Below are 25453 nucleotides of genomic sequence, written 5' to 3'. Positions count from 1 at the left end.
TGCACAAAGCTAAGCTTAGGCGAGTCCTAATTTGTTATTCATTCTTCTTGTTTAATTCATAATTTGATGCTAAATGTGGTGAAACAGCAGTGCCCCACAAACTCAACTGCATCTGTTCTCAGATACATTTCTTGCAGCTACACAGGCTTATGTTTTGCACTAAAAATGTTTTTAAGCTCAGAAGAGCAACATAAATGGAGGGTGAGTTATTTTTTCTATGCCTAGCAAGCCAACATTAATCTCTCTCCAAATTTTGGGTTCCGTTTTTAGTTTTTTACTCTCTTTTACTCTTTTTTCTCCCCATTCTGGCTAACTGTGCTTCTCAGTATTTCCCAAACCCTTATTTAAAGCAAATATTCCTCCTGACAAATGTTTTTGGTTTAAAACTAATGTTTGCCCCAACTGGGTTAATGCCACAGAAGCTAAAAAAAAGGTTTTCAAAAAATATTCCACAACCTGATTTTTAATTTACTGCATCATCAGCTACTTTTATGATAATATTTAAGCTACTGAAACAAAACCAGCCTTAGAGGGGAAAAAAACAAACACCAACAAAAAGATAGTTTATTTTTAGCAGCTTCATTCTCACTTAAGGTGGCTACCGAAAAGGCAAACAGTCTCACCTAGGAACAGTAGTTTCTCTCCTCTATTTTTCTTTCTCTCTTCCTTCCTTCTTTCCATTAATTTTTTTCTCTCTTTTTTTCTCAGTAGCTGAGTTAATCACATTAAAGGTTAGACTTCACAAAGTGCAGTTAACAAGTCTCTGTAAGAAGGCTTTTAGAAAGAAACACTCCCCACCCACCCACAGAAAAAAATTTATAGAGTGGTGATAAGTGTAAATAGTCAACCGTGGTCCAGATGTGCAAAACCCCGAAATGAAAAGAAGTTTAGTGACTACAGCACTTCATGAGGTCAAGTTTGGAAAATTTGGCTCAGAGGGCCACGATGGTGAGAGTGTCATTATTTAGGAGTCAGGAAAGTAGGGAAGGGAGACAATAAAATTGCCTCGAAATTCAGGGAGTTTCTTCATCTCGGGTGCTTCAAACTGTTTTACTCCAGAGTTCATTGTTTTAGAGACAAGTCAGATGGGAGAGATGGCAAAGCAAAGTAAGCATTCTATGGGTTCTTATGGGTCTCTATATCCTATGTTTGTTCAGACTGATTTCTTAAGAACTAAGCATTCTAGTGAGAGACAGTTATGCCTAGCACTGTGCAGATAAAAAACACCCTTGAAAACCATGCCCTGAAGATGCAAACTGTAATGGAAACTGAGCCAGGGCAGTGGGCACCTCCCCCTACCCTTAAGGAACTGCTTCCAATCAAAAGGTGAGCCCCTCTGCATGCCTCCACATTTTTAAGCACTGGCCTAGATTAAGGCAGCTCCAAGCCATTAGAATGGGCCTTTCCTGAATGGAAAAGACGTTACTGAAGTTTTGCCTGTGTTTCTGGTAGAAAATGGCCCTACACCAGGAGCACCGTGCTGGTGGCTCCTCAGCAAAGTAGAAAATGTCACTTACGCATGAGCCGTGACAACAGCATGTACAGGCCCGCACGTACGCTTTCCTCTGCCGAGCAGCTGCTACAGCTGCAAACTGCAGGGCAAGATCAAGAGGACTAAAGAGGCCAACGACCCCACATCCACAGCGCTCTGGCCATGGAGCACTGCAAGAGAAAGTTCAGGTTATGTCAGGATGTTTCCCCTGGAAATGAAGGGGAGGTTTCCTTTAAGCTCCATAATTAGCTTGTTTGAAAGCTCTCTGATTCACCTCTCCACCCTAATTCTTAAGATCATGAATTTTGCATTATTCTATGCACAATAATGCACATAAAATTAAATAAACAATTTAATTAATTTAATTAAAATTAAATATTAAACATATTGTGTATAAGGAACCTGCGCCTTTGATTTAATTGGGCGGGAGAATCCCAAGCACTTTGGGTAACAGCAGAAAATAATTAAAAACAACAAGTACGTTAGCCTCTGGGTACAAGAAATAGTTGGGAGCCTTCTCTTGAGAAAGGTTTATTTAATTAAAATTAAACTAATCTTTGGAAAACATTTGATAAGCATTTCATAATACAAATCATAATCCAAAAAATGAGGCTCAGCCTGCTTCTTCACAATACACGAAAATTGTGTTAAATAATTTATCTCTGGCAGTAGCTACTTTCTCCTTTATACACACACATACACACACACACACACAGAGTAATTCAATAGACAACATGTTTACTAGGTTTGAATTCTAGGTAATATTTGATTCATTTAAAATCTAAGATAAACATTAGCAAAGCGTATTAAGCGTAATACATCCATAGTGAGAATTTAGGAGACAGTGCTTGATTTCGAACTGGGTATTGATTTTCAGAGTCAACAAGCCTCCTTCCAAAAGCATCCTCATGAATTCATTTAAAAGGAAAATGTAACTGTTTTGGCAAATCACTATCGTGTTAATATTAGTGATTTTGGCAAATCAGTAATATAGCCCCAAACACTGAAAGATCGCGGTCCCACAGTCATCCTCAGATACATTTAACTCACAAGGCATCGTGGTTAGTGCTTCAGACCAGGAGAGGAAAACCATTTATATTCCTGCTTCCCTCCCACCCCCAGTTAATGTGACTAGATCTGTTATTCAGTTGCAGAGAATTAGATAATATTAGACACAGACCACAAAAGAAAGTCATCAGATACACACACACTACCCTGCTAACTCTTCCCAGGGCCTGACCTGCCAGAACCCCAGACGTCCATCGTCTTTACTAAACCAGGGCCCAGTTTGACACCTATAGCCTGAGCAGGAATATCACCAAAATAAGTTTGTGGTCCAATTCCAAAATTACTGAATGCCTGCATCTCAGCTAGCAAGTACCTACAGGCATAACTCTAAGCCTAAATTATATAAATGCCAATTGTCCACCTTTTAAAACATCACATACCCCTAAAGAAGACCAAAGTTAGACCATCCACTGACTCAGGTAATTCCCTTCACTTCTATTTCTGAATAACTTAGTTTACCAGAGGATATAAAATATTTTCTTATATTCTAATGATTCATAAAGGATAAAGAAACTATATTCACCTCAGAGATCTGTTGGGAGCGTACAACAATGCATTTTTGTTTTGTCCTTACAGCAAAAGATTTTCAATATATGTCTTGACAACAAATCATATTCTCCACTGGTCATATGTAACCTAAAAATCATTGTGTGGGCTGTACATACCCACAGGTGTCACGCACATAGAAAAATATGAGTCAAATGTCGTTCTACCTACACCAGGTCATTTTATAGTGTCTTTGCTTTGTAAAGAAAGCCATGACGATATGTAACATGCTATTTTATAAGCAGTAATTCATAATGGCAACTAATAATTATTCCTACAACATCACGCATTCCTCAAAAAATTCAGCTAAGCTTTTAACCATTTTCCCTGTTTGGTTCAACTTTTCTTTGATCAGAAGAACAAAGTACCATTGGAGACTTACAGTTGGACTGAGAGACACGGCGATCCAAAGGGTGGCCTGCCTATTACCAGACTTAAAATTAAAAGAAAAAATCTGGAGATGGGGCAGAGCTAAGAAGGATTGTAAGCAAAATATCCCAAAGCCACCTCCAGTTCAATTAACTCTTTCACATCATTATTGGAAAAGAATGCTTAACCCTCTAGAAAACACCCTGTGAAGAGCCTGGTGCAGCCCTGGCTCCCTCCAGCCAGGACCACGGCTGCAGAGGGTTTCTCTTCTGCCATCCAGGGCTTGTCAATGGTGCCCTTCATTTGCATGTCAATCCTTTTACATGATTAATATGTATTTATTGACCAGAAGGCCTTCCCAACCTAGGACAAAGGGAGACAGGCAGTCAGTCCCCTTTTATAGGGCAGCTATAACTTTCCTGGCAGGACTGACAATTGTGCACAGAAATAATTCTCTTCCAGATAAAAAGTTCCCACCATTCAGACTCATGAAGTGATGGAAAGAAAACAATCTAAACTGGGCACCATAAGCTCATGTGCACCCTCCACCCCTTCCCCCTAAAGTCATTTGTCTCCATTTCCTGCCACAACTGGAGAGTGTGGACAGTTACTTTGAAGACCAGAAAAAAAAAATGACCCAGAGTCTGAAGTTTTTACATCTCGTTGGGCCCACAATGGCCTCTGAGGCTGAGGTCTGCCCACAGGCAAGGCCTGACCAGAACCCTGAGTTACCTGGGGGAGGAGACTTGCCTTCTTTCCGACGAACGTGAATCTAGAAACAGGATGAAGCTGCACCCACCACAGCCCACAATTCAACTCCTCATCAATCTTTTATTCACTCAAATAAGCGTCACATTTCCCAGACTGACATGTAGAGTTTTATTTATTAAACAGCAAATTCCATTTTTATAAAAAGATCAGCCTTGTATCAACCATGAAAGATTCCCAGAAATTCTCTCCTCTTATATCTATCTCCTCACTCGTCCCACATATGAAACTAAATAAATAACAGCCTGGATGGTCAAGCAGTGGCATAAACTTCCACTTTCACTCTGGCATCTGCCTGTCTGAATGTCAGAGATGAGACTCCAGATAAGTTTAGAAAAATTGTGCACAGTATTACGATGACTTGTTTGTTCTGACGCCAAGGATATTGAGTCAGAACATCCAAGAGGGTTTTTTTTTTTTTTGTCTTTATCCTGGGTGGTTCTGGGACTTACTCAGTTTGATTGTTGGCTTCCCACTTCTGAGGGTATTAAGTTCTCCACCCCACAGGGAGGCTGACAGCTCACTGTCTAGGGTTTCCAAGGAAAAGTGCATGAAACCATTTCTTCTATAAAGTCCTTCACTGCAGAAATTAATAAGAAAAAAGGGACTTTCCCTTTAGGTTGAGGTAGTTCATAGGCAGCCTCCACGTAAGCACTGTAACCTCTTGAAGGAAATGCACACACGTTTATGAACACCAACAAGAAATCAGTCACCTTTTCACTTCAAGGCCAGCTCCGAATTCCTCCCCAGGATTCATCATCCTGGGACTTTATGAAAGGTACTCATTAGAGGTAAACTCACTTGATTTTAAAGCAGAATTCTGGGGTGTTGCTCCTCCCAGTCTGTCCCTTACCTACATCCTATCGAACTCTAGGCAGTTGGGAACAAATGGTACGCTTTGCAGGAGGACTTGTCACAGGCTTGCTCTCCACCCATAGTCTGGTCTGGACAAGGTGAGGGAGGGAAGCAGTTTAAACAACCACATGGCTGTCTGTCTGACTTCAGCCAACCTCTGTTTCATTCACGGTGTCATTTTTACTTAAACTGGTTTACATGTATAGACTGTGCATAAAAGAATCCCAGAAAGAGTCCTAGAATTCCAAGAATGTAAACTTCAAGGGCTAGGCCTGCAATGGTGAACTTACCACAAGCAATTTAACATAGAATGGCCCCATGGATGTTCATAGGCAGGATGTTTCAAATTTCTGCCCAAGTTTTGCCCATACAGAAATGTGATGCTTATGTTGAAGAAGGTATTTCCCTTAATAATAACCTCAAAGAATATTGCCCTGAAATAGACCCGGAGTCATTTCAGAGATGCTCCTCTAGCTTCATACTTTTTATGTGATGCCCAGAATGTCAGGACTCCCCCTGCATCCATCCCTGTTCCCAATTCAAGGTTACACTTTCAAAAGCTTCTTGAGACTACTCCATACAACCACATTTCCCAGGAAAAATATCCACCAAAAATTCAGACATGAGTGTGGATAGCCCCTGAAAACAAATACAAAGACAAGGAGGGAAAGTATCATGAGAAATAGAATATAATCTCTAAATTCTGTACATCTGTGCTTTATTCCACTAACCTGAACAGATCTATGTGTTAAAAGTAGGGAAATAATTTTTTTCCTGAAGCTACTGACATAAAAAACTAAGGTAGGTGCACCTAAACCTGCCTTTGTTTTCTCTTTGACAGATCATAAATTCAGCTAAGTTAACCAACCAGAATCAGTCCCAGAGGTATTGCCTCTGATATTATTAAAGTTAAGGGATGGGTTCCGATGTTTACAGTATTCCAAATAATCAGACTTCAGGAATTCACATGGCTAATCTGGAAATCTGGGCTATACCATACCAACATGGCACCTGGGACGCTAAGAGTGCAGCCCACCAATGCCCACCTCAGGGCATCACAGGCACTTGACTTAGGTCAAGTTCAGTTGATTGAATAATTTATCAGGATACAACAGAGGTTTCCCTCTAATGTTTGTTATCCTTAGAAGCCAATCTCTGTTGGCCAAAGAATACCTTTTAATTTCAATTCACTGACTCCCACTTCATACATTTGGTGGAGTAAAGGAGTGGAAACCACAGCATCCCCCCCCAACAAAAAAAGCCTTCTAAATTTGAAAGAAGATTGAAAACTCCTGAACACCTCTATTCTCTCTTTGACTCCCTCCTTATCTAAGATTGCAGGCCATTAATCCAAAATGGGCACTAGAGCATTCTGGTATTTGCCTTCACGTTAAAATAACTGAACAATTAATGAAAGTTGACCACTGTTTGTGCGAGCAGCAAGCCCTCTCCCTTTCTTAGTGACGCATGATCCGTGATCGTATCTACTCACCGTCGCATCCCCTCCCCATCCAGCTGGCTCTGTCACCCCTTACTGCATCAGTGGAAACTCCCCAGGCTCTGTGAGGTGACTTTGCCCTCAAAGAACCATTAAGACTGCTGCTCTTGACCACTGAGGACCTTTGTGGTAAAAAAGTCATCATCTATTAAAGGCAGAAAGGACAACTACAGGGGCTTGACTCCATTGCAAGCTATAGACAAGTCACCAGCCACCTAATAAGGGAAATGCATCATTTCCAGGATGGTCCCTATTGATACCCCAAGGCAAGTCTCACACACTTCCATAAGGTGGCTTCTTAAGAAAAACAAGCTCCTCTAAAACAGAAGCAGAATTAACTTCCACTTTCCCTGCAACCTGTGAGCTGGATAAGGTGAGAGAAAGAAGGACTGACAGTCCCTCCTGGTTATCCACCACCCCCCTTGCAAACAACAGCCTTTGTGTTGGAGGGGCTCCCAGCATGGGATAACTGGAATGTGGGCCTGCCACTGTGTTGGAGTTAATAATACAGTGTCACAAAGGAATTTAAGCCTGAACTTGGGAAATTCTCCTTCTAGGAGTTTATACTTCTTCCTCTTCAAACTTCACTGCTCTGTCTCAAAAGAATAAGAAATCTTTATCGTTTTTCCCCCTAGAGGTCATTACACTTCTTTTCAACCTTCTCGTTGTGAGATGACCAAAGAATCACTGATTATGGAGAAGGCAAATCGCCTGCAATGTGTGAGACCTGGGTTTGATCCCTGGGTTGGGAAGATCCCTGGAGGAGGGCATGACAACCCACTCCAGTATTCTTGCCTGGAGAATTCCATAGACAGAGGAACCTGGAGGGTTACAGTCCATGGGGTAGCAAAGAGCTGGACAGGACTAAGCAACTAAACAACAACAACCACCAAGTCACTAGGTGAGTTTTGTACATCAAAGATAGAAAGGCTCTGGATCTACTTCCAAAAGGACCCATCGAGACTGCATATATGCATCAAAATAAAACTGTGGACAGAGAGTTGTCACTATGGACACAAGCCCTTGACCGCCTGAGCATGGAGAAGATCAGGGAGGGCTAGAGGGTTGGAATGAGAAAATGAATGAGGTCAGGACAGCGTACATGGGTCTCCTGGCTCTCCTGGAACACACTGCAAATTCCAAGGAACTCCACTGTAAATAGAAAAGGGAGGTGCAGCATTAAGGTTAGCAGTGATTTGCACTGCTTTGGGGACCCATAGACTACAGCCCATGAGGCTCCTCTGTCCATGGGATTTCTCCAGTCACATACACTCAACATCACAGGGATCCTCAAGAGTAACCCTCTGGACACCCCTTTTCTCCAATCTCAAATCCCTCAATTCTCAAGTCAGGGGTATGTAACTAGGTCTTTACTCCAACCAGCGGGAGCTTGCTGGCTGCAGCCCCAGCGAACAGAGCTCTTCCCTTCCCCAGGTAAGCCCATTGTAGGGGCTTTTCCCGACGATGCTGTCTCACAGCCAAGTGAGCTTGTGAGCCCAGAGACGGCTGAGGATCCGAGACAAGGAACTCGCTCGCTTGGTCTTTGCCGGGCAGTGTTTGCCATTTGCGGGAATAAATGAAGCATCGGTAATCTCCATAATAGAGCTTTCACGCTTCATTCTCTGAAACTAAGTTGGAGCTTAGACAGAAAGAAAAAAAGGAGGACTTTTAATTTAAAGTAATGATCATCAACACTCTGGCTCTAGAGAATCTCTAGGGGAGGGGTCCCCACCCTACCCCCAGGAAGCTGGAGGGAGGGCCGCGGCTCCCGCGCCTCACCAGGCGGGTCTTTTTGCTTAGATTGGTGGGCCAAATCCAAACGTGAGCAGCTCTCCTGGAGTAACATGAAGGAGAGAAGCCCAGAGAGGGAGAAATATCCGATCAGGTTGTCCAAGAGAAAGGAGAGCAAGCCCTCTCCACCGAGGCCCGGCCAGGACTGGGGGCAGAGGCGTCTTCTACACAAGTCAGCAGTCCTCACTTGAGTTGCGCGGGGCGCTGTGGGGGCGCTTCCTCAAAACCCCGGGTATCTCTGGTTACTTTCACCCGCGGCAGCTTCGGTTTGGGGTCAAAGTGTTTGCACGTGGGGTGCATGGAACACAGAATCTCGCCCACCTGGAATCCCCTGATCCTGCCTAGTCCGAGAGCCCCAATAGTTCTATCCCAAAAGGGAATTTTGTTCACTTCAGCTGAATGAAAGTGGCGTCGGGAGGCTTTGTCCTTCCAATTCTCTCCTCCCCTAACACCCCGGGTCCCCTCACTCCCTTGCCACTACGCAAACCCACAACCCTAGACTTCTCACTCTGCAACTCCAAACAGCTCGACCCTGTTAGGGCATTTTGGAGAAGAGATAAGAAACTGAGGCCCTAGGAACATGAAACTGGGGTTTGGCCGTCTTCCCCCGAGTAGGTAACTAGCGATTCCGACGGAGCTCTGTTTCTGCCCGCAGAGGGACAGCGCACTTGAACCGACCCTGAAGTCGTGAGGCTAGCGTTGAAGGCCAGAGCTCAGTCCACAAGGGGAGGAGGCGGGGGAGTTGCAGCCAAGGACCGAAAGTCCTCGCCCGGCCTCCGTCCTTCTCACGCCCGCCTAGCCGGCCGCACCTTCCTGGAAGCTCTATAGGGCCTGGGTGGGCGCCGCTCAGAAAAGATGCTGACCAAGGGCAAGAGGACTGCGCTAGTTTTAAAGAAATTCCATGCAAACAGTTAACCTGAGGGGGAAACCACAGCTGTGCCTAGGAAAGCGAATTGGCCAAATATCTCCAGAAAAGGAAAGGGAAGATGGAAAAAAGTCTGCCACCTGAAAGTGGGCGCTTTATTGTGGGAAGAGGCGGCAGGGGGCAGGGCTGCTGCAGCAACTTTTTCTCTCGCCCCCCAAAAAAGATCCCGCATCGGGGATTTCGGAAGGCGCTCACCTAGTCCAGGAAAATGCAGGTGGCGGCCCTTCGCGGGCCAGGTTCGCCCCAGCCAGGCACCAAGCAGGCAGGCGCCCAAGCTCTCGGACGCCAGGGCCTCCGGGCCAGCCAGGGCCGCGCAGGGCGCCGAGCGGGCTGGCCGAGCCGGGCAGCCGAGCCAGCGAGGGTTTCGGCTCCCGGTGGCAAATGTGCGCGAGCGCGCGCCTCGTCTAACCCTTCAGGACAAGTTGAAACAAATAAAGTCGGGTCTCCACAGCCTGAGGTCCACCCCTCCTCCTTCCTGGTTTGACCCCAGGCCCGGCCGCTCCAAAACATGGTTTGCGCAGCTCAGATTGCCAGCCGCTACGCGATACCGCCAGGGCAAGGGCGCACCGCCAAAGGAAGGGCGCTTCCCCAGGGGCCACGACTTGGTAGCCCGGGAGTCAAGGGGGCCGGGGGTGACTGGGGAACGTGGTGGGAGCGGGGAGCGTGGCCGCCTCCAAGGTCAGCCCCGGTCCTGCGCGCCGGCCCAGGGAGGGAAGCGAGAGGTCGGAAGTCCCCGGCCTCCCTCATAGCCTCCAATCCCGGGAGCAAACTTGGGAGCCGGGCCACGGACCAGAGGAGACGGAGGGCAGGAAGCCAAAGAGACGCCCAGGCACACCCTCCGCAAAGGCCGAGTCCGAGTGGTCGGAGAGGTTGACCGCAGGAGGGCAGTCTTCTGAACGAAAACGGAAACCTTGGAGCAGAGGACCAAGGAGGAACCCAGAGGCCGGGAAGCCCATAGAAAATTACTGAAAGGAGAGCGAACCCGGCCTAGACACAAATCGAAACTGTACAGAGATAGTCGCTTGGGGGAACCCGGGTAGGAGATGCGGGAATATTGGCGCCTGCGGGTGGAGGGAGGCGGGTCCCTGTCCATCACCCGGAGCCCGGCGCCCGGGCAGCCCTCCCTTTGGCGTCTCCATCGAGCCGGTGGACAGGATCCCGCGCTGGGCTAGCAGAATTGGGGTTTCGAGGTTCCCCGAGAGAGGACGAGCCCCAGATGCTCTCCGATCTCCAGCCTGACTCGACAGGTCAGCGCAGTCCAAGCCTACGGCCTTCGCTGCGCTGACCGGAAGTGCATCTGCGAGGCGCCCTCCGCAGACCGCGCTGGGCGCGCAGGCAGCTCCAGCCAGGCGGGAGAAGCCAAGGTCCGAGAGGCCAGGGGCGGGCTGTGTCAGCCGAGCCAGACTGGGCTCAGGAGGGAGAGGAGATTGTGAGGGTAGACGCTGCTGATTGTGGTGGGAAGGGGTCATCTTGAAGACCTCCGGGGAACCTAATCTGAGACCAACCTGGGTGAAGTGGGATTTGAGAGCAAGAATTCGAACGTGAGGTACTAACTTGAGAGAAGAGTGGGAGGTTGGAGATGGCGGCTGAGGACTACTCCTACTTAAGAGTTCAGAAGAGAAAGAATAGCCTTTAACCCAAATCCACCCCATCCCGACTTATGCGGAAGTTCTCTTACTGTGGAAACATAGCACACCGGGAGAATCGTCCTGGTATTTTATGACATATAATTACTGTGTAAGCTTTAACGATGTTTGGTGTGACTTTGGCAAGAATGTCCCTGGACCTCACTTTTCTTACCTGTAAAATGGGGCTGATAATATTCAACTCAAAGAAGTGTGTGAGGTTGAAAAAAGTAAACTGTGTCAAATGGCTAGCAACGTGGGACACTGGCTGTCAGTAAATAGAGAATCTGTTATTATTTTTAAATTTCTGGATGTGTCTTCTTGTAATGATGAATTTTCATCTTGGATGAAAGACTGTTAACGGCCGCCTCACTGCAGCTGGAGGGGGGTGTGGGGCAGCAGCAGGGCTTTATCAGTGGTTTCCCACTGCATTCACTTCATCAGTGGGTACCACTGTGTGCCTTCCGGCCTGAATCTGCTGGCCTCTCAGTCAGGGTCCTAGCCCACTCTTGCAGTCGTCTGTCCTTGAGGAATGTTCAATTTTAGTAGGTCTGTCTCTTCCTTGGATTCCTTCCATCTCACCTACAGGGGTCTCCCTCCCCTCTGCGATGTAATTGCTGTTCCTGGGGTGCCAGGAGTGAGTGGGAGAGGGCGGGGGGAAATGGAGTGGGGGTACTGAGTGCACCCAGGATGGCGCTTCTCACCACCCCTGCACTTGCACTTGCATGGCAGCTGGGTCTGGGAGGAATCTTCTGGTAGCTGCTAGTCCCTGAGAGATTGCTTGCGTGTATGCTCTGTCCCCTGGCAGAATTGAGTGGGGAGGCTTGTGCTCACAGCTTCCCCCAGCACAGGGCTCCTCCTGCATCCTCCCACAGCCGCCCCTCACCCCATTCCCACATCTGAAAGGCAAATCTGGAGCATGGATCCAATCCTCTTCTCGGGATAAGCTGGGTGTGTTTGAGCATGCACAGTGCTCCGATCTCTGCTTTTCTGCAATCCATTATTGCAACCTGAAATCTTTCCAAATGTGCTCACAGCAACCTACCCCATATCTTTGGGAAGAATTCCAGAGTGGAGGGGCCTGCTCCATCTCCAGAATGGCATCTCTGGGAAAGGCTGCATTTAGAAGCAAACTCAAAGTGCAAATTATAATGGCCCAAGACTTACCCAACTCTCTAAGAAATCAGTTTCAGAAGTCTGCCCTCTCCTTCCCTGGATCTGCTTCACCCCCAGGAGGTACACCTGGGAAGATGCAAGGTAGGTGGGAGGGAGGGATGGAGACAGGTGTAGCAGCAGCACATTTGTGTCTGAGCCCAGAGTCTCTGGGGGAGAGAAGGGGCTGCCTTGACTCCAGACTTTCCACCCCACACAATCAATCCACTCACCTTAGTCCCAGTTCTCTGGTGGCCTTCATGAAAAGAAGTGGGCAGTCTAGTGTGTCCCCAGCCCTGGAAACAATGCCCTGTCTCTACACTGGATAGGAGCAAAGCCCATTAGCTGGGGCATGCAGATATGTATTGGACACCAGCAGGTGTACTCCTGGGTCATGTAAAAAAAGGGCCAGAAATTTCTACATTGACCATGGCCATCTGCTTGCTAGGAACCCATCTCTGTATGTCAGTTCTAGATATCTAGATACTTGTTTGTATATTTGCTCATATTTTACATAGGTGTACAAGTATTATATATGTGAGTACATTTTTTGTGCATTTGGATATGCAGAAGTATGTGCACATGTGCTGTATGTCTATATATGCATTGGTACCACCCACTCAGTGACACTCTTGAGGCCCTTACTGGACTTAGAGGAAATCTGAAGATTTTGCCTCTCACTTCCAGTATGCTTTCACACCCTGCCAGGCATTTCCCCTCCTACCCCCGACCCCCAGTTAAATGAAACTTTTTATTCCAGACTCCCTGTGGATCCCCTCCAACAATTAAATGCCTGGCCTAAATCATTTGGGGAGGAGTGGGGGCTGGTGGAGCCCCCAGTCTTGCCCCTTTCCACAAGTTACCACAATTCTTTCACCTGGGTTCAGAGTAAAAGAGAGAAGAGGTCTCTGGTGGGGTGATGAGGGATGGAGCGGTACTTGGCCACCTCCCTCCAGATGGAGTGAACATGATTTCCAATTTAAGCCATGGTGACATAGAGATTAAATGGGCCCCAGGCTGTGAGGCAAAGCGAGGAGAGGGGTCTTCAGGCTCGCCATCCCCTTCCCAGCCTGTGCCTGTTGGAAGATGAGGAATGAAGGTTGCCTGTATTGCCAGAGGAAGGGCTTTCATGAAGAAGAAAAGCAAGGCTGACCTTTGGAGAAACAGATGGCCATCCCCAGAAAAGCCACAGCAGACACTTTCACAGGGCAAGGAGTTTGGGGAGGCCAGTCTCCCTGACCCTGGCCTTGGCCTCGGCTTCTTGGTGTCAGCCAGGGTCACCGCTACCCCTGCAGTTAGGCTTTTTTACTGAGGACATTGGGGCATCTGGAAGCCCTGTCACAGGTGACAGGGCTGTGGGGGCCAGATGGGGGGCAGGTTAGTACAGACTCTTTCTCTGTGCCCTTGGCAGCCTGGACACACATACACACACCCACAAACACTAATCGCTATTGGTGCCTATACACTCAAAACACACTTACACCTCCCAAGCCTAAATAAATATATTTATTTATCAGTCAATAGCACCTCTATACAAACGCCCACGTGCAATACAACCCACAAACATACAAGCTAACACAGACCTACAATGTACCACCATACACCCGAATACCCCTTCTGTAGTCCACCCCCTTCCACACCTCCTCCTCCTGACCCTACTGAAGGAACAGGAGTTTCTGGCAAGAGAACAGAAGAGACCTTTGCCCTCAGAAAGAGCCAAGGATCAATACTGTTTAGACTTGGCTAGTGTGTATTTCCTCCTGGGCTGAGGAAGATTTAAGTTTATGGTTCAATCCAATCTTTAAAAAAATAGGTAGAATATAAGGAAGTTGGGATAGCACACTCTAGTATTTATTTCGATGCAGCCCCAGACTTTAATACACAGGCAGCTGGCTAAGCCAGACCCATAAATCAGAGAAATCAATGCCTGTTTATGATTATTATTACTTTCTTTTTTTAGAGGGGGTGCATGAAAGAAGTCTGACTGGAGTCCTCCTTCCCTAGTCTCTGCCCCAATCAGGAGGAATAAAAATGGGGATGGGGAAGAAAGAGAGAAGATAGGAAAGTCATACTGGACCATTTCTTGAGGACCTCAGCCAGATTTCAGAGATAAAGGCAGTTGTAATGAGTAGGTGTGACAAAGAGGAAGACACAGGGGGACCAGAGGAGCCATGGACCAAATGTTTAAGTTCTCCAAGCTTTAGTTTCCTCCTCTGAGTAAAGAAAAAAATTCTATTTACCCATAGTGATAGGAAGACAAAAGGAGATAATGGGCCAGAAGTCAAATTACATAATACTGACACATCCATACAATTTACCAATATAATCCTGGGGAGAGGTGACCACCTCTCTCTCCCCCAGAGGGAAAACTCTTGGCTTTGATCTCCTGGTACAGATAAAGAGGGGCCTTAAGGAACAGGATGCTTCTTGGAGTTACTACTCAAGTTGGCCCCTGACTCTGCATCTGTGATCTTGAGGGACACAGGTATCCTAAGGGGCCACACTGAGGAAGGGAGAAGGAAGAGTAGCTCAGTTTCCATGCATTTGGATAGAAAGATTCTCTGTAGAACTGGGCACCCTAACATCCTATCTGCCTGTGGCCAGATTCTGGAAGGGGTACCCTCAGCCTCAGATCTCAGCCCCAAAACCAAAAGCTGTGGAGAACTTGAAGATTCCGGGCTCCTCCCCTGCATCGCCACCCCAAGAAAAGCAAAGGATATACTTCCAGTCACCAGAAAACAACTGGCCCAGGGAAGGGTCCACCTCACTGCTTTCAACTCTTCACTCAAGGATTGGGTGAGCATCTATTATGTGTAGAGGTTACTCTACACACCCAAAAAAGATGTGAATGGAATGCAATAAAGTTGGGAACCCATGGCAATGTGAAATGTGCTCTGCAACTCCAGGCCCCTGAACCCCAACCCCTCAAGCCCTTCAACAGGAACTTCAACACTCCCTTGGCTTCCAAGGCCTGACACCTGGCACTGTCATTTCACACCCAGCACAGGCCCAAACCAAGGTGAATTTTTCAAGAAAGGCAGACTGATCGGTCATTCCCACTCTCACAATAATCAATCCTGCAAAAACAACAGGAAAGAAACCCAAGGAAAGAGCACAGAAGCAGGGTTCCCCTACATGCACAAACACACCTGCAAACACAAATAAGCACATGTGCGCACACTGTGAACTCACAAACATCCAAGTATGCATCTAATTACAGAGACATGAACATCCAATCGCATAATGTTCACATAATGCAGAAATACACAAAACCCTGTGGGCACCCAGATGTACCAGTATTCATCTACACATGATCACATATGCACCCGAGTTTTTGGGGACACCTACATATCTGGTCATATGAATATAGCTGCATACGTACATACTACAGAAGAGAAAGAAAAACGGGGAGAACAGAATTTACCATTTAAAAAAATCCTGGACCAAAGGGAGATTAGAAGGGACCTCCCCTTTCTCTTCCTAGTCCCTGAATGGTGGGACCCAGTGGCTACCCAGGAAGGATAGGCCCTAGGGTCTGGGACAAGTGTTCAGACATTTCCCTCTTGGAAATCTGGGGGTTCTGGGGCCCCAGGGGGCTGGTGTTTGTGCCCCCCTCTATCAGAAAGCAAGCCAGGCTTTGTTGGGATTGTGAAAGGAACTTCGCTTATTAGATTTGGGGCAAAGGCAGGCCTGTGTGCATGTTGAGATCTTCGCCCCAGAGCAATCCCTGTAGCTGACTGAGGGGTTGCAGCTCCACATGGCTTCTCTGCATCGGGGCCTCCTCTCCGGACTTCGCCCACCATGAGTCCTGCCAGGTTCCTGTGCCGTCCTCGACCAGCCGTCTAGACAACCGAATCACTTCTCCATTGGAAGAGCAGTGAAGTCCAGACAGGCCAAGGTGGCCCTCGCTTAGTATTCCAGGCAGCCCCTCACCTCTGCCATGCCCCGGGAAGTCCTTTTGCTTCTAAAGGAGAAAACCTCTAGCAAGACTGCATCAGAAAAAGAGACAGAAAAAGAAAAGAAGCAAGCTGGAGAGAGGAGCAGGTTGAACCAGAGTATACTGCAGCCCGGCTGGTCCTGGCTCCGCGGGAAGCAGACCAACAGCTCCGCAGTGTTTCCGAAGTCAGGACTGGGGTTTCCGGCCTTTGGTCTCCTTTGAATGCTATCAGAGACCAGGCGTGTCCCGCTAGACCCTCCAAACCCGGGCCATCCCCGGGTCCGAGCCATCCCTATCACCGCGCCCTCCTTGTACCCTGTATTCGTTGTGCGGTGATGGATCTTAAGGCCTGGCGGAGCCTCGGGGCTCCGCGCTCGGTGTGTACCCGCTTTGCGCAGGGCCGCCCTGCGTCTTCGCCCTTCCCCAGCCCGCAAAGAGGAGGGCCGTCAGGCGCTCGTGAGCACAGTGTACACTTTATTTCAGACTACAGGTTTCTGAACATAATAAAATCTTTGGCTTGTAGCGGCGGTTCAGTCTCGCAGTCTGTGGGGTCGTATTTCTCAACAAGTCTCCGGAAAACGAAAGGGTCGGGGACAGGACAGACAGACGGACAGAAGGGGCTGGGGAGATGGGGGAGGGGGAGAGGCGAAGGGCAGACACGCAAGGAAACACACTCTCACGCACACAAAGAAAAGTCCCAGAGAAACGGAGGGCCAGCGATGCGGGACGGGAGGCACCGGAGAAGCAATAACATTCAAAAGAAAACGAAACTGGGCCAGGGGCAGCGAGGCGGAGGCGGGGGATAAAATAATTATAATAATTATAATAATTATAACAATAATAATAAAGGAGATTAATAAAAAGTCCAGCAAATAGAGATCGCTACACATAATTCTTTTCCTTACCTGAAATTAAATATATACAAGGTTGTAAGCGGTTTGGCTAGATAGAGCTTTAAGAGTTCGTAGTTTTCGTCCCTTATACTGTGAAGAGAGAACTGATCTTATTTTTCGATAGCACCTGTCTGAGTCTTTCTCCCTTTTGAAAAAAAATGTCTGGTTCCAATGTGACTCTCCATTCTGGGAACCTCTTTTTCTCTCTTTTCCCTGTTGCTCCCTTCCTCCTTTACGCTGATTCTTTCTCCCCGGGGCGTGGGGCCCACACTGGGGCGGCCGCGGTGCCAGGAGGGGGCGCGGGTGCGGCGGCCGGACCGCGCGGCCTCTGCCGGCGGCGGCTACTCGCTCTCGTCTTTGTCCTGGACCGTGGTGGTTGAATGGTTGTATAGTCCCTGCGCCATGAGGTGCAGCGCCAGGCCGTTCTTGATGCCCGTGGCTTTCTTGATCTTGGCGCGCTTGTTCTGGAACCAGATCTTGATCTGGGACTCGTTGAGGCTGAGCTCCTGGGCCAGCGTCTGCCGCCGCTGCTCAGTGATGTAGCGGTTCGCCTGGAATTCCGCCTTGAGTCTCTGCAGCTGCTCGGCCGTGAACGCCGTTCTCGGCCGCTTGTCCTCCTTCTCGTTCTTCTTCTTCTTCAGCTTCCTGGTGCGGGGACCTGCAGCATCGGAGGTGGGGACAAGGGACAGAGGGCAGGGGGGAGAGGGCAGAGGAAGAATTGCGTGAGAATTGCGGAGCGGAGCTGGAGCATCTCGCCCCGGGCTTCTGGGGCGATAGCAGAGGCCGTGCAGCTCCTCCCGCCCACGAGCCCCTAGATCAATCTGCTGGCTACTGGGGTCGCTGGGTTCCCCTCTGGGAATCCTCTGGGATGCCACAAGGGTCACAGAGGAAAACTGGCCTGCCCAAGTTGTGTATGCACCTCACACCTCAATTCAGAACAGACCCAGCCGTGATAGGTTTAAATCATAGAGTCCAAGATGGAAAGATATTTGGAGCCCTATCAGGCCCAACCCAGAGTTGGAGGTCAGGAGCCTGCTGTCTTCACAGACTTGGCATAAAAAGAGGCTCAACAGTGGAGTCATGAAGACTGGGATAGGACTGCCCTGCGGGAATTGCCATCCTGCGAACTATTTTTCTCCCCCTCCTTAAGAAGCGCATCTACACCCACACACCTACAATAAGACCACATCTGCTTGTAGCTACGGACTCCAGAAAACAAGGGGATAAGGAGGGCGATGTGAGAGGCTTGCCTAGCTCCAAAACATTCAGCATCTGTTCTCTCTACCTGCTCTTCTTTCCCTCTGGCCTAAAACGAAGCCCCTTATGGAGTCCCAGGAAGACACTGTCCACCTGCTTCCTGGAAAGGGGAGAAGAGGCCTTCCCCCAGTTGTATGCCTTATCCACATGCCCAGGCCCCTGGGGTCTCTGCTTTGTCCCTTGGATGGTACCAGTAAGAAAGAGAGGACCCTCCCCATCCTACACCCAGTGGCACAGGCAGGTCTCTCCCCCTAGTCCTTCGGATACAGAAGCTGCAATCTCAGGATTGAAAACTGAACAACAAAAGCAAGTCAGAGCTGTCTTTTCTGCCCACCTATGGTGATCTGCAAGAAAACTGCATTCCCCCTCCCCACATCCAGAAGCAAAACAGGGGCAGAGGGACAGAAAGGGTGGGACAATCCGGACAAAAATCTGTGCTATGCCCTAAGATGGTTATAGGAAGAGGCCACAGGAAACCTTCCTAGGAAAGTGAAGGGTCCCTCAAAAATAGTCTGGGAAGAGGGCTGGCTATGAAGCCCAGCCCTGAAGAGAGGAGGAAATAGAGGCCTCCACATGCAAGTCGTCTCTAGCATTTATTTGCTGGGCCCTGTCATGGTTATGGGAGCTTCCTGAGCTGAGTGAAGTCCCTGTCTGGCCTGTTAACCTCTAAAACTGTCTGGAAAGTAGGGTCTGCACCGGCATCTCGAAACCTAGTGACAGAGGGGTAAACCAGGCAGCTGGCCTCTGGGGCAGACCAGCTCCAGGGGTCACCAGCTGTCCTGTGACAAAAGAGTACAGGCCTGGCCGACCACCGCAACTCAAGACTGGGTTGAGGTTCCTCTCCCTGAACTGCCCCTGCAGGATTAGAAACCAGCACCCTGCCTCCCCAGGCTTGTAAGTAGGAAAGCAGCCAAGAACAAAGACAAGCCCCACTCCTGAGCCCGATGAAGAAAGCACTGGGAGGCGGGGTGAGGGGCCAGGAAGGCCTTGGTTTAGGTTAGTAATTAGCTGGTTGAGCAGAAGTGGCCCAGGAAATGTGTGCAACCTCAGAAAGGCCCCATTGTGAGATGGGCATCTCTTAGGTTGTTAGAGCGTTGTGGCAGTTGTTTTGTTGCTGTTGTTGTTGTTACTGTGTGTATGGGTGCCGTTGCAGAGGCATGAACACTTGTAATAAAATCGTAGCCTCCTGGCCAGCCTGAGCCGCACAGCCTGACAGCTCAATCACTCTATCCATCAGGCGAGTCAATCAAAGCAGCTTTTCGGAGGTTCAGGGAGCCCGATGTGTCAATAACGGGGCTCGAGATGGCGGGGGCTGATAGCGCTCATCGATCCGCGCCCGGCCAGCAGCGGAGCAGCGGTGGGAAGTCAGAAACCAGTCGGAGTGGAGCGCCGCACCGCGACGCCAGCCCGGCCTCCTGCCAGACCCGGGCGCGGAACCCCAATCGTAGGCCAGAACCCCTGCCGCCCTCCTCGAGGCGCCCATCAGCCTCCTGGGAGCTGCGGTCCCCGGAGGCGGGCAGACCACAGCCTCCTCACCAGGGGCCTCGTGGCTGCCCCTGAGTACCTCTCGGCCTGGGGTTCTCCAAGCTCAAAGAGGTATGTGGGGAAAGGGCCAAAGGAAAATTGAGAAAAACGGGCCTATGGCTAGCAGAAATTTGCTAACGGGCAGATGTACGGAAGGAAGGAGTGAAAAAAGGAAGGGGCAGGGCCCGGGAGGATGTGCCAGGCGGGCCACGGAGAAGCTGAGGTGGGGGCTGGCTCTTATGCCCTCGGCCCAGGTCTCTGGCCTGAGCCTAAGGTATCTTCTGTCCTCTCCCCCGTTTATCTGTCAGTTCCAGAGAATCGGGAGCCAGGGGCTCTCGGCACCCACTGTTTCCGAAACAGCCTTTCCCTGGATTCTACCCAGGCGGGTCAGGCCCTTTTGGCTACCCGGCTTGCAGAAGAAGGACAGCGATCAGACACGTTTCTCTTTCTTCCTGTGTCTCCTTACATCTATCTCTATGCAAATGATCTCTCTGCAAAAAATATCGATACGGTGTTTATGTCTGCAAGGACACAAAGCGAAGATAATTTCTCTAATCAAAGCCTTGCTCAGTTTCGGCCTCCGCAGGATTTCAGACCCAGATCGCTAGGCCCACCTTCCCGCTGATTCTAAAAACCCCTTTCCCTGGAAGAAAAAGCGAAGACTGATTGAGTCTTTACTAAGAATAATAAAGGTAAAACACAAAGAAGGCGAGAAGGGCTCGGAGTTCAAAATTGAAGGATCCCACTCCCTGTACCCTGAGCCATAACCTCCCGGGCGGTAGTCGCAGAGCCCAGGAGCACAAAACTGGGTATAACACTCGGTAGTGACTGGAATCGAAGGTGAAAAGGAGAGAGCAGGCATGAGAAAAGAGAACCCTCGGGATCCGGCACGCACGCTCTCCCCAGCCCGGCGGCTGAGAGTTCTACCGGCGTCTGCCGGGCTCACCGCTAAGCCTAGGGCTGGGTACTCACCGGAGGACGGGCGATCGGAGTAGCGCGTGCAGTAGACCCAGGCGGGCCACACGAGGGGTTGCTGCGAGTCAGTTTTGACAACGGGCCCGCCGTTGGCTGAGCCCATTAGCAGTATGGCCGGGTTGCTGTGCTCCGGGTACTTAGCACCCTGCGCACCTGGACTCCCCACGCCGCCTCCACTGCCACCGCCGCTGTCCGAAGGCTTGGCCGCTGCTGCTGCCGCCGCCGCCGCCGCCGCCACGGCCGCTGCTGCTGCCGCAGCCGCCGCCGCCGCTGGGTTCCCAGCTTTGGACGCGCCCGCCCCGCCGGCGGTGGCTGGCGGGGAGCCTTCGGGTGGGCCACAGTTCCCGTCCGCGGTGCACAGGAGTGAGGCGGCGCCCGGCGCCCTCGTTCCCAGCGGGTGGACGGGGTCTCTACCTGAGCCGGTCTGGCTTCTGTCACGCTCGACCCGGCCTCCGCCTGTGCCTCCTCCGGCCGCCGCAGCCGCCGCCACCAGGAGCTGCGGCGGCGGCTGCTCCTTTTTGCAGCCGAAGTCCGGCCTCAGGATGTTGTCGATGAAAAAGTTGGTGGTGCGGTGCAGCTGGGCCGCGGGCTGCGGCTGGTGAGCAGGCGCCGCGAGATGCTGCTGCGGCGGCGGCGGCGGCGGGGGCGGGGGGTGCGGGGGGAGATGCGGGTGGTGGGCCAGGGGCGGCAGGCAGGGCGCCGCGGGCGGCGAGGGGGGCGCGGGCTGCGGGGACACCGGCACGCTGTCTCCATCGCTGCCGCTGCTGCCGCTTGCGCCGGGACTGAGACTCAGGGTGAGGCTGCCGGGGGCCGCCGCCACCGCCGCCGCCGCGCCGAGGCCCGAGTCGCGCTGACTTTTAGGTTCCGGCTGCTGTTCTTCCATGCTCGGCCGCCCCGCCGCCTCGGCCGCCGCGCCGGCCCCCGCCCCCCCCGCCTCGCTCCCCACCCCACTTTGCCAGCGGCCCGTGGGGGTGCGCGGAGGAAGGAGGCCGGCAAAGCCCCAGCGAAGGCACGGGGCGGGTGCAGAAAAAAAAGCCCAGGCGCCTGGCCTGGATCTCTCGCTCTTATCGAGCAGATCTCGCTGTCTCTCTCTAATTTGTAGATATCCAGATATGGAGACACTTGGCTATTTCTTTTTTCTTTCTGCAACCAGAATCAATTTGTTTTAAATGGGGAGTAAGCCACGGTAAAAAAAAAAAAAAAAAAAACAAAAAACAGGAAAGGAAAAGGAAAGAAAAAAATCTCCAAGAATTTTTTTTTTCCTTAAAGATAAAAATAAAAAAAAAAATAGTCTTTAAAGTCTAGCCATTTTCCTAGGCAGTAGTGAGGGGTTTGACTTCCCCGAGTGTCACGCTCAGCTGTGCCCAGAGCGCGAGGCTGGCAGCGCCTTTAATCGCCTTTGCTTTTTTTGCAGGGAGAGCGCGTCTCCGCCAGCGCCGGGGCTGCTTTTTTTTTTTTTTTTTTCAAATCTCTGACAGCTCGGATCTTTGCTCAAACTCTCTCGCTTAAAAAAAAAATCACCCAGGCACACTTTTTGCCTTCAAACCGGAAGCACGTGAGTCAGGGCCGCACGTGTGCGGGGCCAATGGCGAGCCAGGACTCGCGCTGACACCCGGGCCTCGGCCCAATAGGCGCGCGCGGGACTTTGCGGATAAATAATCCGGGGGCGGCGGCCGCAGGCGGAGAGGGGGAGCCGCGGCGCGGGCCCCGTGTGTCCGGCCCTCCCTCCCCAACCCGCACCCGAGCCCCTCCCCCTCTTTCAGGCCAGGACGGAGGAAGGGGCAAAGGAGACCGAGAAGGGGTGGATTGAGGGGTGTACGCAAATAGACAACTCCATAAACAACTTGTTGGAGAAATGCAGGATTATGGGTGCGTCCGTGCAGGCGCAGGATCAGGAGGCAGGGGCATCGGCTCTTTTGGCAACCCCCATGCCTAAGAAACAGCCTTTTATTTTCTCGCTCTAGCTTTTTCTTGCTTGTCATTAAGGGTGAAAGAGTGCTATCACTGTCGGAGTCTGTGTGTCTATGGTGTGTATTTGGGGAGTGGGGGGAGTGGGGTGGGGAGAGGTGAACCGAGGATGGTCGGAGATGTGAAACAGACCTAGATTTGGCTACTTTCAGTGGAGCGGTTTATTTTTCACAAGTAGCAAACGCCAGAGGCCAGCTGCGCCTAGCTAGGTCTGTAGGTTTGTAGTGCATGTTGGCCGGCTGCACTGCGTGCCCTTCCCGGGGTTTCCGTACCCATGCCCGTCCCTGGCGGGACCTTTGACAACCCGTAGGAGCTGTCCTGCCGCCATTAAGCCAGGTCCAGAGGGCGCGAGAGAGTCCTTTCCTGGCCGCCAGAGTCGAGCGGTCCGGGCATCTTATAGTTGTCCTGAGCCAAGTAAGTCAGGGTGCGGATACCCGCGAGGCCCTGGCTTTTGAGCTCAGGGAAACCTCCGTTTTCGATTTCCACGCGAAGTGAAATCTAGCGGATAAAAGTACTGCACTCTCGGTATTTGCCCTAGCCAGTTGGACAGCGAATTTCCTCCAGTAGCCCAGATTTTCCTGGGATTGTACCCCAGTCCTTGAAGGCCTCTCACTGTAGCCCTGAATTTTCTTATCAGGTTTTGGGGGGGAGGGAGGAACTGCAGGGGCTCCAGCCGCTCCCACGCTCACGGAGATCTGTCTCCAGTCGCTGGGCTCTTTTTCGCTGTTTCCTTGTCGAGGCACCCCGAAGTTTTTCCACTGCCAGGGACAGGGTAGGGGAAGGTGAAGCGCTGAACATCGGCGGGGTTTGGTTTGCCTACCAAGCCTTTTTGGAGGGCCGGGATCCGACTATATGGTGACGCGTAGAAAAACTCAGGCAACTGAGGCCTCCGAGAGGGTGTTATCACGGAGCTCCAGCGAGCATCTAGCCGGGACCGCCATCCTTAACTGGGGCGACGGAGAAAGGATCTTTTTGAGGATGTTGTCTAACGGAAGCATTCAAAATAATCTCCCTGTGCTCAGAAAAGTCACAGAGGGTTAGTAAGAGAATAAAACGAAAATCACAATAACCGTAACCCCCGCACTAACCGAAGTTTCTCACAAGGGGCTAGTGGAGAGCGGGAGTTGGTATTGCTAGCTGCATCTCTAGGTCAGCCGAGGGTCTTCCGATGCTCGGGGCTTTTCGGAATTCCTAGGTGGACTTTCCCGGCGGTTCCGGGGCGGCGAGAACCACTTTCCCGAAGCGCTGCGCTAAACCAGGCCCGACGTGATCTCCTCAAACCTCCCAAGTCGTCCCCCAAATCCACCTGAGGGTCTCCCGGGTCCTCCTCAGTTCTGTACCCAAGGGCTCCCCGAAATCTCCCGGTGCCCCACCCATTCTCCCCGAAATGGGGGTGGGATTTTATTTATATTTAAGTTCGCAAAATTGAAATCTTTATCCCGCAAGCGAGCGTGGGTACTTAATTAAATTCTAATTAGGACACTATCAATATCCTATTTAGCCGCGTAGCTTTTGTGCGCCGCGGTCCCTTTCAGCGCCGTAAATAGGGTCTCGACGCCTTATCTCGCCTGCAGGAGACGCCTCGAGAAGGGCTGCGGAAGATAATTTATAGGTTTTAATTACTCTTCATTCCGCCTGATCAGCTTGGCGTTCATCACAGGCTTGTGAATAAAACCCTGGTCAAAAGCTCTGTCACATCGCGCTGGCAAGACGCTTAATCAAAGTGAGCGGCCCCGCGCCGCGCGGCCCGGCTCCTCCACGTAATTTCCAGCCAGCTGATAAAGCCAGCTGAATAATGCGGCGGCCCTTTGGAGACACCATTTACAGAAATGACTTTATTGACGGCTTAACGTCGGTAATTCATTTTACCTTTCATGTAGTGGAGCCCGGATTTGTTACAGTAATGGGATGATAAATGCACCCGCGGCCCACGAGCTCCGGCTGGATTAGGCGGTGCTCCTCGCGCTGGTTTGCCCCCCGCCCCCCGCAACAGCATCCTCCCCCAGGCCAGGCCTCCGCCGACGCTCCGCATCCAGAGCCACTTGCTCTCCGAGACCCCTACTAGGGCCCGCGCCCTCCTCTCTTATTCCTGAAAGTGAACACATTATTGGGAACTTTGTGTTAGCGGGTTGGTGTCCTGGCAAGCCTAATAGTAGGGTGTCACAGTGAGCAAATGTTGAACCAGGTGGGTGTGTGAGGGTCCAGAGGACTCGGAGGGTGCCCAAGAATGGACATGTGGGTGAGGAAATACGGGCAGGGTGAGTTGTATGTAAAAGCCTGTAGGTAGAGGGGTTAAGTGTTTGTGGAGCAATGTGTGTGCAGGTGTGAGTGCACTTTTGTGGCAGTCTTTTAAGGGGTACTGGTTTGTGCCTTTGAGAATTTCTACCAACTTGATAGATGTCCAGGAAGAGGTGGTCTGTCAGGAAGCAGGTTGGGAGAATTTTCGCAAATCCAATTGAATCCTTTTCTTCAAATGCCCTCTGCTCCAGGGCCAAAGATATGGAAGTTTAGTTCTGAGCTGTGCCGCTCCGCTGGGGCTAGAGGGCTCACAGAAGGCCACTGACATAGCTATATCTCTGCAATAAATTGACTGTCCCCGAGTTCTGCCAGCCCACATAGAAGTGGAGAATGATGAGAAAGAAAAGGATTTTTAATGCCAAAAGGAGCATTTCTTTCCTCACTTCATTGAAGGGTGAAGGGAGCCGAAAGAAGCTTTCAATGGTGGAGGGTGGGGTAAGCAAGACAGGGACCCCTCTCAACCCTCCTGCCTCTCTCCCGCTCCCAGACTTCCTCCACTGAAGCTAACTAAC

At 50.6% G+C, this 25453-nt stretch overlaps 1 protein-coding gene and 1 long non-coding RNA gene across 2 annotated transcripts; one reads left to right on the top strand and one right to left on the bottom strand.

The window, feature by feature from the left end:
- The first annotated feature begins 10253 nt into the window (after positions 1 to 10253).
- Positions 10254 to 15693, top strand: LOC138992084 (uncharacterized). Its single transcript, XR_011467944.1, has 3 exons — positions 10254 to 10348; positions 11975 to 12194; positions 14694 to 15693. It is a non-coding gene; the product is annotated as an uncharacterized lncRNA (long non-coding RNA).
- Positions 15694 to 16483: 790 nt separating this feature from the next.
- On the bottom strand, positions 16484 to 22168 carry EN1 (engrailed homeobox 1). The gene is made up of 2 exons (XM_005902026.3): positions 20673 to 22168; positions 16484 to 17577 (listed from the first exon to the last, which is right to left on the bottom strand). Exons 1-2 carry the CDS (start codon positions 21556 to 21558, stop codon positions 17261 to 17263), a joined length of 1203 nt encoding a protein of 400 aa, XP_005902088.2. The 5' UTR covers positions 21559 to 22168; the 3' UTR covers positions 16484 to 17260.
- Positions 22169 to 25453: the final 3285 nt, after the last annotated feature.

The sequence above is a fragment of the Bos mutus genome, chromosome 2 (genome assembly GCF_027580195.1).
Source record: "Bos mutus isolate GX-2022 chromosome 2, NWIPB_WYAK_1.1, whole genome shotgun sequence".
In the NCBI taxonomy this organism is placed as follows: domain Eukaryota; kingdom Metazoa; phylum Chordata; class Mammalia; order Artiodactyla; family Bovidae; genus Bos; species Bos mutus.
This window is presented reverse-complemented; position numbering and strand designations above follow the sequence as displayed.

Bases quoted from the DNA above. Each gene is read 5' to 3' on its own strand.
- EN1 (XM_005902026.3), bottom strand. From the start codon at position 21,558: ATGGAAGAACAGCAGCCGGAACCTAAAAGTCAGCGCGACTCGGGCCTC. The intron at 17,578-20,672 runs GTGAGTACCCAG...CCGATGCTGCAG, and splicing joins CTCCGATCGCCCGTCCTCCG to GTCCCCGCACCAGGAAGCTG.